A 13,665-nucleotide genomic window follows, 5' to 3' on the forward strand; every position below is an offset into this window, starting at 1 on the left:
TTACTTATGCCTATTGCCCTGTCTCTCTCACACCTGAAGAAGGCTCCAAGGCCGAAACGTTGTGTTCTCTTTCTTCTTTTTTTCAGCATGGAATAAACCTATTACTTGTTCCTTTGCAGCCTACACATGTTGACGCAGCTACCCACCTGAACTACTTACAGGATATACTAATGACTTTTTGGGACTTTTTCCATAAGAAATATATACTGTTAGAATTCAGATTTTAGATCAGTATCTGGATTACAGTACCTCTCAAAGCAGTCACACAATCTTTACGTCTTGATGATCTTATGAGCCGATGGTGAGGTATGTTTTACTAATGTTCTTAAATAGTTGTTGGGTGCCGAGAAAGATTTTTGGTCAAGTCAGTCTTCTGGTTGTAGCGGCGAGGCTTAATAATAATGCAGAATTAAGTGTTTCTGAGCTTTCCAAATGAGGCCCCATTTCTCTGTTCATCTCTGTGGTGCAGCCACAGAGAAACCATTCATGCAAGATGTTTTCTTTTGATAAGGACAGCTCCCAAAGGGGGATGCACTTAGCTAAGCCTGGCTATCATGATCAATGGTTATCCATTGGCGCCTATCTGTCTAGGGAGTGCGAGTTGGACATCTGGACTGCATTACTAAGTGTCAGGACTAAGTGACTCATATCTCACCTTGATCAACCAATCAGGGACCGGTAGGGCCGAGTAACCCACGTGGGACTCTGATGCCCATGGAACTTTCAGCCAATCAATGAGCTGAAGTTCCTCCAGGTAAAAACAGGCAACACAGAGAGCCTGAGAGATTCAGATTCGACAAGATTCAGATAGAGATTCAGATTCGACAAGATTCTGTGAGAATTCCAGGGCAGGACGGCCCAGGAGCAGAAGGCTCCCAAGGGCAGGACATTCTCGCAGCGCGCCTCCTGACCATCCTGAGACTCAGCCCGGACAACCACGGAACGGCCAGTGTGTCCGAGTGCCAGAACTTTCCTTTGTTCTAAGAGTCTAGAGTTGAGGTTGCCAGAGAGTAACCAGCAGCAGGCCTCGTGAACAGGTCGGAACTGTGGACAGCTGAATTACTATTCAGAACTAGCTCTTCATCAGGAACGAACTGGTCCTCTTCCTAACCTGTGGGACCCACAGTCATCTTTTCTCCTGTGCACAAACTTTGCTAAAGCCAACAGTGAGCATCAGCAGCGCACCGTCACAAGCCGCACAGCACAGCCTGGCACGGAGCCAGAGAGCGCGGATTGGACAGCAACAGCCTGCAACTGTTTCTTTGTGCCCGCAGGAGATCTGAATCCCCAAAGATTGGATGAGTATTCAACTTCAATGCATTACAGCTCGAGAATTCAATTGTTATCCAAACCAGTTGATATCAATTTAATTCCTAAGAGTTATGTACTTGTTTGAGTATCTAATGTAGAAGTTGTAACCAAGTTCACTTTACGAAACGGTCTTAATGAATGATATACTGAACGTATGTCCTCTTGATATGTGTAACTCTTTGTAACTGACCGAATATATATCTTTTGTATTCTGATAACCCTCTCGATAAGATCTGTTAGGTTTATATGCATATTCTATGTATTAATAAATGTATCCTCGTGTATTATTACCTGTGTGTGCGCGTTGTTTGAGTTATGTCGCATGGTTGGATTCTAAAGCCATCAAAAGAATCAACTTTGTGATTTACTGCTACAATTAATAATTGTCTCAGTAAATGCCCAAACCCTACAGAACTGGTGCCTTCAGAGAGCCACTATGATTACATATTTGGCGTCCCTGGGTCAGTTTTCCCTACAGGTCAATGCCCAACATCAGTGAATAAAACACTTCACAGTATCTTTGTCACTCCCTCAACCACTTCTTAGCCTTCAAAAGGTCATAGTTTCTATGCTTGACCATGAAGACATTTATCCACAATGATTTCTTAGCACATAAATGATTTGTGCAGACTGTGTGCTCTGGTTATTCTTGACCATGAAGACATTTATCCACAATGATTTCTTAGCACATAAATGATTTGTGCAGACTGTGTGCTCTGGTTATTCTACTGAATCTCTGAATACTCCTTCCAGATGATTTACATGTTGTTGCCACTGTGGTAAAGAAATTATTCCAAAGATGAAGCAAATCTCATTCTGCTTTCCCAGACATGGTTTATTTAAACTAAATGTGTTTCTTGGTTTCTTTAGACAAGTCTTTTGACTGCTTAAATATTCTTCTCATAAAAAGTCTGCCTTCAATCATAGCAACAGAAATCAGATGATTTATCAGAAATCATCACCTTGTCCATCCTTCTTGTATGTACATTACTCTACAACTTAAATGCCCATTTGTGTCTATCTTCAAATATTTATTTGCTTAGCAAATGCTTTTATCCAGAGCAGAGAAAGTTCAGATTTACAGTGATACAAAGAAGCAGAATAAAATAAATCAGTTAAAATACAATCTAGTCTACTACAAACTACACAACCAATTCAAGTGTCATACAAATAAATGACATAAATGAATTAGAAGAGTACGCAGACTCTTAAAATGCTCAATAATGAGCAGTAATGTAACCACAAGTAACTTTTTTATTGTGAGTGCAAGAAAGCAGTTATATTACCAGTCCTCGTATTAAAGAATAAAAATAAGATGAGGCCACTTGGCCCCATCTAGTGAAAAACATCACTATAATACAGTGAGATACCGAAGAATGTAGTCAAAAGTTTAAAGATTACAGTTGCTGTCTAAATAGACCAATCTTGTGTAGATTCAAAGGGTGGTTAGTAGTTAATTTCAATCACTAAAGAGCGATGGAGTAGAAGTGAGAGAGTAAGGAGGTGGTGCTGGAGGTCTGGAGAAAGAGAGATGGGCTGTATGTAGAAATTATACACTGAAGATGAGCAGGAGCAGAGTGGTTGCGAGTGTTTGAATCCAATGTCTGTGGCACTAAAGGGATCGGTGTAATGAAGTAACTGAAGAAAAGTGAGGGTGAGAAGTAGTATGTTAGGACTAGGAGAGGTCAAGAGTAACACCAAGGAGCTCAGACCTCACATAAAGGAGTTTAAAATGATAGTAGTACACCCAGGAGGAGATGGCTGTGACACCAGCAGAGGTACAAAAGGAGATATAAGTATCAGAGGGAGAAAAAGAGAGGGAGATTTGAGCATTATTGCCATAAAAAATATAGGAAAAGCTGTGGGATGAGATGACATACTCCAGGGACAAAATGGAGAAACCACCCAAAGTAGGCAAAACAAGTGTTTAATTTGTCTTTTTCAAGCAATACAGAATTAAGAGGAACTCATTAATATAATTAGGGATACTATATATGAATATTTTATTTTGGTTTACTGATTTACCTATGATAATTTCATTATCTATTTCTTGTTTTTTCTCTTATGTTTTTATTTTATTTTGTCTGCTTCTTCATATATTTCGATTATAAAATGATCCCTAAGCTGCTGATGTGAATGGCCCTTTCCTTTCGATCCCCTTAACCAGCACATAAACTGGTGATATCACATAAGATATCGCAAGGCACAGGTTTTGAGGTTTGATGAGCAAAGCAAGTTTGGAAATGATTTCACCTCTCCATGCCGAATGTGATAAAAAATTGCACCGTTAACACATTTTTGTTCTGTCTAGACTTAAAAAGACCAGCTGATCAACTGAGTGGTTGGCATTGACGTTTCTAAATTGGGGAGGTCTAAGGTTTAATTCCCACATGTGGCTGACTCAAACTAGCTGTTAGGCAGAAGTGAAGAGGGAAGCAGAGAAGCTGGCAGTTCAGATGTATGGTAAATTTTACTTGGAAAGAACAGAATATTGTGTCGGGGGCAAGGGAGGGAAAAGTTTGCCAATCATTTACTGCACTATTCCCAGGAAGGAAATATAAGTTTGTCAGCTGAAATGAGAACAGTCTAATAAGGTTCGCATTGCAGTCTTTGATATTTCCAGCACCTTTACAGTGGTTTGTAGAACGTTTGCTATTTCCAGAAAAATATCAATAGAAATCAAGTGCTGGCTACCATCTTCAAGAACAGGCTGATACTGTTATTTGGGTTTGGGTACAATGAGAAGCACACAGCAAGAACGTATCACAAGGGATGTGTGGAGAACATCAAATGCCTGGTAGATCAGGGCTCTGTTGGACTGCCATGTCTTTTTCTTTCTTACTGCTGCTGTGTGACTAAGATTGTAAATAGTCTTCTGCTGAGATAGAAAGAGGTCGACATTAGAATGGGACAAAAATAATTAACCTTAATTCTAATTGTAATACTGCTTACTGTATATTCTTAAATTCATTCATCTGGGCCGTTTACTCTTTACCGTTACGATCCATTAGTCTTATATTATTTCCAGAATTTACAAAAGGTACAAAACTGAAATGACAATCTGCAAATTAAGAACATGGAGTGAAAACAATAAGACTTGCAAATGGGAACCTCGATCAGTAAGCAGTACCAGAAGCAGTACCAGAATATTATGGAATGAACACTAGAAAATAAATATACAAAAAATAAATATTTAAGGACCTGGTTATAGTTTTAGGTTTGGAAAAAAGTGTAATACTGTCTCATTACTACTAAGCGATATTATTGTCTATTAATCTCATTTCAGTTTTCACATTTTGAAGGCCAAAATATACAAAAGCAGTAACAAACCAGGTCTTAGCTTGAAAAGAGTAATTAAAATAAAAAGAAAACCTATTCTTACAACAACATTGTGAAAAAGTGTCTTTAAATTATGGTTTTGACCTTCTAGCCCAATAAACACTGCACTACTATAATAATTTAGGCAAGAGCATTTAGAAAAGAAAAAATCAATACCTGCCACAAACTCGGTATTTAAATACTTAAACTGTTTCATTAAATATTCAGCACACTGCTAGAAAAATCAATAGAACACTGACAATAAAACAGCAAGCAACAAGGAAAATGATCTGCGTTAATCCAAAGAAAGGGAAATAGATTTTTGTTTCACAGACAACTGAATAAGGTCAGATCATTTGATGAAGCTCCGGGAGGTTTCCAGCTGTCAGTGTATAGGAATGTTGACAAATGCAAGATACTAATACAGAGAGCAATCTATATTAATGTGTAACAAATCAAGCATACATTTTTACCATGTATGGAAGAGAATAATAATTTGCTCCTCAATTGGGCTTCCAGGGGATAATTGCAAAAGCATTTTTGTTTTGTTAAGTTGTTTTTTATTTAGAAAAGAGACTGATTTATAAATGATTTTTTAAATTTTGTTTGTGTCATTTAAGACTTTTTCCACCCCTTTGACTTTTGAAGTCCTGTGAGCTTTTAATGTAATGCCCACTTTTAAATAAAGTGATAACTGATGTTTTAGCCCACATCAGTCATCATTCACAAAAAAACATTGAAGTGGAAGGATAACTTACTTAAAGTGTCTTCATCTTCTGTTGTTGTAGTTCCAGGGCTCAAATATTTGAAAGGACCAATGAAAGCAGATAACATACTGACTCTCTCTGTAAAGAAAAAAAGTAAGAAAGACAATTAGAAATACTTTGTTGATATCTTACTTTTTCCAAAATACTGTGTAACTTCTTTTCACTAGGAACAACAACGCTCAAGATCAAAGCGTGATGGACTATTATGGTGCGGATATTGGCTTAACCTGCTTGGCTGAGGGATAGCTAATTACTGACAGCTGAGTATGTTTGAGCTTGGTTGTTGTCATCCCTCCCGAACTTTCGTCATAAACCCCATTTATTGTGAAAAAATTATCAAGACTGGTTGACTTCTTTATTTATAGTTATAAGAATGAATAAAATTAAGTGTCTGAACTACAAATTTGATGTTAACATCAGACACCTGACAAAAACAAAACAGACTAGTGAGAAGCTGTACCTGAAAGCAAGACAACCATATTTGCATATGATCATTTTACTATAATATGTGCCATGACTCTGTGAAGATGTCATGACAGCTGTCAAGATAACAGAATGTTCTCATGAATATAAACATGAATAAGGTCTATTAGGCCCATCTTACTTAGCTTCACTGGTAATCTAAATGATGCTCACTCATGATCTAACTGGTTTTTAAAAGGCTCCAGTATACTAGAGTCTACAGATTGACATGGTAAATAATTCCAAATAACCATCACAGTCAAAACATAATTCATGCAAGGCACTTGCAGTTGCTTAGACATGTAAAGTGCTATATACGTATTATTTACTTATTATTTTATTTATTGTTACTAAAATGTACAGACATTTCTGTTAATTTTAATGTCCATTTCACAGCAGTATTAGTGACTCAGCTAAGCAGCTTTGTTAATCAAGTGTTTCTGATACAAAGTATGAAGTATTCTGCTACAAAACATCTTTTGCAGGCGTGTTTATTAATTACAGACATTATAATAAACAACTGGCTTGATAAACATCAATCTTGAGGGCACCTAAATTACACCATCATTGATCAAAATGAAAAGGGGTAAATGGAAAAAAACATGACATAAAGTAGGACAACTCAAGAGTAATCTTTTTCTATTCTGAGTGAGAGAACTAAACTGAATACTTTATAGACTCCCTATTCAAAATGTTTGACATAAAATAGGCTAGAATTTCTGCTATAAAATGTGGTTTAAACAGCTATAAAGCAGAGGTTTACAAAGAAGTCCCTAGTTCTCTTTTCAGACTGCTTTGCTTGCACCTGTCTTCTTGTTGTTTGCAGTACAGGTTCCTATTAAGGATGTTGCTCGGTTCAGTGGTTTTGACGCAGACAGAATGAAATTGACAGGCTGAACGGATCCTTAATTAGCTCCTTCAGATCTGAACGTTTCTTAATGATCAATAGTTTTAATGGTCTGACTATCCAGCAAGAGAAGGAAAAGTGATAAAAACAAAAATGCCAATTCATTTCTGACAAGGATGAGAGGGTTCAGTGGTAAGCATATGGCCTCTGACACGCTACACAATATATCACCTGTTGTAGGATTTGTTTATTGCACACAGTTTATTCTTAAACTATGTGCCTTTTTCACGTCTCTGTCAATAGCAGAGATAAAAATGAATGTTTACTCTTACACTGGGCTCCTTTATCTGAAAGACAAATAACATGATTGAAGCCATGAAGTCTATTTAAAGTTTGATGTTGACAAGTTTAATTAGAAAGATCACAATGACTAGTTGATAATCGACAAACACAAAGGGGATTTTATGTGTTTAATAAAAGTTTTGAAGGCAAAACCAGCTACTAATAATGTTTGAAAAAATAATCATTCAATCAGTGCCTCGGAGTGTATTCAGAGAGTCAAAGAGAGAAAAATGATAAAAAACCCAAAGCACAACAATGTCTTTTTGGGTGACTTTGAGAGAAAGAATGTTCACCAGGTACCTAAATTAAAAACTTAATTAACATAAATTTAATTTGAAAATGAAAAGAGCTCAGTATTTCTTAGGAATGCATTTGGAGCAATTCTTCAAATCTGCAATTCTGCCTAATCAGCATTTTCCTATATGGAAAAACTTAATGGGCTAAAACACTTCATTGTGTGCTTGTTAACTTGTTAATAATATAAAAAAGCACATTAAAACGTGAAAAAATGCCAATTGTTTTTTTTACTGAAAAAAGAGCCTTAAACACATTTAATAGACTCTATTTATACTATGATCTGTACATACATAATTTGGTTCTAGATTTAGTTATGATAATGCTAAATGCTTATACTGGTACAGTACTACAGCACATTCCCAATATCGAGAGCAAGTGTCAACTGGGAATAAAACAGACTTCAACTCATCTACAGTAATATTTATTTAGTTGTGACATGATGCTTTTTAAATTAATTTTTCTATTGGAAAAACATCAGTAGTTTCTATACTCTGACACTTAATTTGCAAGAAAATTAAGCAACAATTATCAAAATTAAGCAACAAACTATCGTGTTGAAAGGACAGATTGCAAGATTAAATACCACATTTAAGGATAAAACTCTAAAGGAGCTGCTTGCTGTGGTATCTACACTTGCTATTAATTGGAATTGCTTTGGATGTCTTAGAAGCTGTTAAATGAAGGGAGTAGCAGCTAATGGTTAGAACAGCAGTGTCTCTAAATTTTTAATCCTGTGATTTGGGTATCTTTTGAACCGTAATAGATAAACTTCATGCTCAGTTAGAACAAGCACTGACAACAACATAAACGACAGGAAAAAGTAAATGCAGCAAAAAAAAAACAATGATGTTAATTTTTTCTCTTGGGCAAAGACTTTTATAAGCTTTACAATTCTTTAATGTATTTTTTATTATATCTTCCTGCCTTGGGTTCTTCCTACTTAGTCAACATCTTCAGTTAAGTGATCAGGTCCACAGAGTTCTAATGCTTTTCTCTACTTACCTAAAACAAATATGACATTAGCCTACCAATGAAAGGTACAACTAAGGTAAAGCAGTTGATACAAGACTAATTTCTTGAAATCTGAATGCAGCATGCTTAAGCAGATACAGTACAACCTGTGTGTCAGAAAACAGAGAAGCCAGATTCTGAAAATTTACAACCTTCAAACAGAGTCATACTGTAGCATACTGTAATTAATAATCTATTGTACATGCTTTAAATCTAACCTTTATATAGTAGTATATTTTGATGGCTTACTCTTACCACCACATTGTACATCTGAAAGCCTGTTCAAACAGAAGAAATTAAAAGAAATTATGAATTATGAATATTAAAAGAAATTATGTCTACTCTATGGCTTTCCAATAGTGTAGTGATTTGGAACTGTGAAGTTTAAAAGGAGTATTAACATTTATCTGACATACCAAAAAAAAAAGTCTGCAGTTTCCTCACCGACTGATGGTATTGGCTGCAGCTGTACAACAATTGTCATTTCAAAACTTTCAAGAAGACTTTGACCGAGAGATGAAAAAAACATTTAATGCAAGCAGTGTTCATTGTGTTTCTCTTGTGGCAGCTGAGTTTACATGTTTGAGGAGACAAATATCAACAACACTGATTTGCTAACAGATCAAGAGGGGCACCAAGTTGCAAACAGGCACAGTAACTTAGTTGCACAGTTCTGAACATTATTTCGAATGTACTACTGTATATACTACAGTATACAAAGGAACAAGTAATAGGTTTATTCCATGCTGAAAAAAAGAAGAAAGAAAACACAATGTCTTCTTCAGCATGGAATAAACCTATTACTTGTTCCTTTGCAGCCTAAGCATGCTGACGCAGCTACCCACCTGAACTACTATAGTATACTGTATACTATAGCCGTATCACCCTGCAACTCACAACTGGCAACCCACTGAAGCTAAGCAGGTGTGAGCCTGGTCAGTACCTGGATGGGAGAGCTCCTGGGAAAAACTAAGGTTGCTGGAAGAGGTGTTAGTGGGGCCAGCAGGGGGTGCTCACCCTGCGGTCTGTGTGGGTCCTAATGCCCCAGTATAGTGATGGGGACATTATACTGTAAACAGGCGCCGTCCTTTGGATGAGACGTAAAACCGAGGTCCTGACTCTGTGGTCATTAAAAATCCCAGGGCGTTTCTCGAAAAGAGTTGGGGTGTAACCCCGGCGTCCTGGCCAAATTTCCCATTGGCCCTTACCAATCATGGCCTCCTAATAATCCCCCTCTATGAATTGGCTTCATTACTCTCTGCCCTCCTTCCCCCTTATAGCTGATGTGTGGTGAGCGTTCTGGCTCCAGGTGGATGCTGCACATTGGTTGTGGTGGAGGGGAGTCCTCATTACCTGTAAAGCGCTTTGAGTGGATTGTCCAGAAAAGCAATATATAAGTGTAAGCAATTATTATTTATTAAATGGACTTCAAGTTCTCCTGTTCTGTTTTACTAGGGACTTCTCTGTTAAGTCCACTGCACAAACGTCCACACCAGGTCCAGCTGTTTAAATGTGTCACTGAAACAGGGCTGCAGGGTTAGGGACAACACATGTAAAGTCTGTGCCAGGATTTTTCACTGCACAGCTGACTGTCTGAAACGGCAGTCACTGTAGCTACTTAAAAATTGCAGATATAATTCTCCCTAAAGTCATTACTTCCACTGTACAGTCTATTATGTCATTGATAAGGCTGAAGAAAGATTGTTGCCGAAATCTTCCAAATGTTAGGTGTACAGGCTCTGCACCTGTACATATAACATTGTACAGGTCCTCTGTTGCCTAAAACAACCAGATTTTCAGAGACCTCAAAGGAGATTTCCAGGAGTGTGAGGTAGTGAACACAGCAAGATGATCAAAGTAGTAAAAAGAAAACCCAGAAAGAGCAAATGTTGCAGTGGATCACTTTGGGAGGAATGGTGGATGTCAAGCAACCGATAGGGCAGTTCGGGCTAGAGATAGCTGTGAGCCCCACTTTCTAATTGAAGCAGGATTATTGGTTCAGGATATTGCTGCCTTTAAGATAGATAGATACTTTATTGATCCCGTGAGGGAAATTGCAGTGCAACAGCAGCTTAACACAGACAACACAGCCACAGTGTAACAAATTATATAATAATAGAACAATACATACAATACAATACAAGAGTTACTCACAGTCTGGACACACAAAGAACAAACTAGAACAGAACAGTACACAGAAAAATCGTATCACACGTATGAATATAAATATAGATGTAAATATAGATATAAATATAGATATACATGTTTTGCACAGGTCCCTGGCATATATTGCACAAAAAATGCTTGTAAGCTAGAAAAAGAAAAAGAAAGAGAACAGATGTAGCAGTAGATGTGTAGATGCGTTCAGTCCAGAAACAGGTCACTGTCGATGTTGCCTCTGCCCAGACGCAAGGTGGATGCGTTCTGCAGTTTTATGGCAGCTGGCAAGAATGACCTCCTGTAGCGCTCCCTGTCACATCGTGGATGAATCAGTCTATTGCTGAACGTGCTCTTCATTTCTGCAAGCCTGTCATAGAGGGGATGGGAGAAGTTGTCCATGATGGCCTCTAGTTTGGACATCATTCTTCTCTCAGCCACTACCTCCAAGGGGTCCAGGTCAGACCCAATGACAGAGCTTGCTCTCCTGATGAGCTTTTCCTGGATTTATTAGGCGTGTTGATATAGTATTCTTTTAACAGTAACTTGTGTAAGGGATTACTTTTTACTTTCACAAAGACTTTAGTAATCACATACATTGATCCAAGTCATTTGCATAGTTTCTGTGTGTACTTCTACCTTATGTCTTAAAAGCAATTTTCTCCTACTTCTTATTCATTTAAAAAGTAATCAATTACATACAATGACTTTTAAATGGAATGGACTACTTTTTTAAAGTAGTTTTACCCAGCACTGTACAGACATTAAACCAAACATTAAATTCAAGAACATGTTAAACAAAAGTGATAACATTATCACCCCGAACAGTATACAGGATGTTTTGTGTTAATACCTGTGCTTAAATATTTGAACTGTAAAAACTAGAAAGATGGTGTCAACAAAACTAAAACCTCTTAGTTTAGTTGATCAGGCCGCTTCTGTCTATGCTCTTCCAACCAGCTGATTAAACTTGAACTTACTCCTCTGTCCAGCTCCTCCAGAGATGTATGTCTTAAGAGATCTGTCATACTGTATCTTCCTTCTCAGTGAGCTTTGAAGAATGAGTCAGCAGAATCTTTGCACGTAACCATTTGTGCTTTTATTAGGATTGCTATTGTTTGCTGTCAGATACATCACAACAGAAAGATTAGGGTTCTGTCCCAGATTCACTGAATACTGTTTCCTATCTCTCTCCCTAGTCCTTCTTCCCCTTAGTCAGGTGCAACCCTAAATACATACTGTCAGGGCAGTTTTTATGAGAAACCTTGTCTTAATTACCACTTCACTTGAAATTGATTTTTATCTATTAACTGAATGTGTGTGCTATAGCATTATGTGTGAATACTAAATATACTTTTTTTATTTTCTCTGCAATAAAAAACTTTGAATATTGCTCTCTATTTTTTTTATTAAATTCATCCAATTGATCATCATCAAGATTTTTAAGAAGCATTCCCCCCCGTAGAGCTTAATGGGAATGGTTCTGAAAGCCTAAGATTGTAAATCTGTTTTAATATTAAAAAATATCAGGTCTAAAAAGAACAGGAAAGTAAAACAAAATATGTATATTGCAGTATTACCAAGATCAAAGAATGACTGGGTTAGAAAAAGGCCACCATTACAGAAGGAGGCATAAGTTTTAATTGCACTGACCTTAATGATTGGATCCTAAAAAAATAGATCTTGCTTCTGAAAGCAGGAGTACACTTCAAAACTTTCAAAAATTAACTAATATGTAAATGTAAAGCTTTCTCTTCACTTTCCTTTAATCAAAAAAGAAGCAAGGGTATGCACAGAGCAGCTGTAACTGGTTAGTAAATATGGCCCTCTCAGTGTATCACTAACACAGTTCAGTAGTCCAGTATATATATATTTTTATTGCCATGAGCTAGAATGCAATCTCTATGACTGAATGTCACTTCTTTTCAGTTACAGCTATTACTTTCCTAACTGCTTCAATATGGGGATCTCTAAAAGTATTACAGGGTGGTTACAGTGTGTGTCCAGAGTTGGCATTCTCTCACCGATATAACATAAGAAAGCAATATGAGAAGAGCAGCACAGGGCAGGAATGGATTTTCTTTAAATTGGAAATACTTATGTTGTTCTCCATTAGATTACAAATCGCTCGATGTAAAAATCAAATTCAGTCCTGCGAAACCAGATCTCGAGAGCTTTTTAATTCTGTTTGAAAGGAGGAACATATTTTTGACATTTACTTTGAGGGGGAGTACTTGCAGAAAAACTGTGAAGGTATTATCAGTTTATTCACACCTGATATATAGTGTGATTTATTACGTTACCACAAAGCAACAGTGTTCTGGGGATTGTGCTTAAATCACTTCTAAATTATAAGGAGGAAATTGTTTTAAGTACTCAATTCCTTCTTCTGGTTTATTAAATTTGAAATGTGGATTACTTTTTCTTTTATATTTGTGCTTTTTTAACTGAGTTTTTCACTCCAGTAAAAAAATCAGTAATCCTAGACAGTTTCATCATTCGGATTTATGAAGCTTGAAGTGCTTTCAGATGACTGTGGGGGAAAAAAAAGAACTTTGTTGCAATACTTGTACATTGTTAAGGTCTTTAAAGATCACATTTTAATGAGAAGGCTCAGTTTACAAATTTAGCATAATTATTTAGTTTGAGTGGTTTGATTGCAGTCTATGCAAAAGCATCCACAGAACATTTTAAAACTGCTTTGTTGACTATAACAATTATCATAGCATGTTAAATAAAGCCTTTCAGTAATGGGTAAAATATTAATGGAACTTTAGAGCTAATTCCATGCAGAAAACAAAGAAGGATCACAATGTGTTTGCTGTAGAGACTATAGAATACCTGATATTAAAAAAAGGAAGCTAGACTACCGCATGGGTGGGACACCAGTCTGTTGCAGTACACACCCACCAAACAAACTGATACAGTGACAATTTAGATATACCAATTCACCTTGTCATCATGCCTTTGGAGGGAGGGAAAAACCAGTGCACTCTATGAATGCAGGATTTTACAGTTTGCAGTTTACTGTATATCACTGTACTCAGGAATATTCCTCCTTAAAGAAACCACAAAGTGTTTTTAAAATGTTCTTCCATTGTTGTGATTGGATTGATGACAAACAAAAATCATAACAGAATTAACCAGGCACTT

General features: G+C 36.8%; 1 protein-coding gene across 1 annotated transcript in view; it reads right to left on the reverse strand.

The window, feature by feature from the left end:
- The window catches only part of adarb2 (adenosine deaminase RNA specific B2 (inactive)), a 219,921-nt gene that overhangs the window by 77,036 nt on the left and 129,220 nt on the right, over positions 1 to 13,665 (reverse strand). The window contains exon 2 of the mRNA XM_015354620.2: positions 5,388 to 5,474. Coding sequence (XP_015210106.1) covers positions 5,388 to 5,474 — 87 coding nt within the window. The remainder of the gene's footprint in view (positions 1 to 5,387; positions 5,475 to 13,665) is intronic.

The sequence above is a fragment of the Lepisosteus oculatus genome, chromosome 6 (assembly GCF_040954835.1).
Source record: "Lepisosteus oculatus isolate fLepOcu1 chromosome 6, fLepOcu1.hap2, whole genome shotgun sequence".
NCBI lineage: Eukaryota > Metazoa > Chordata > Actinopteri > Semionotiformes > Lepisosteidae > Lepisosteus > Lepisosteus oculatus.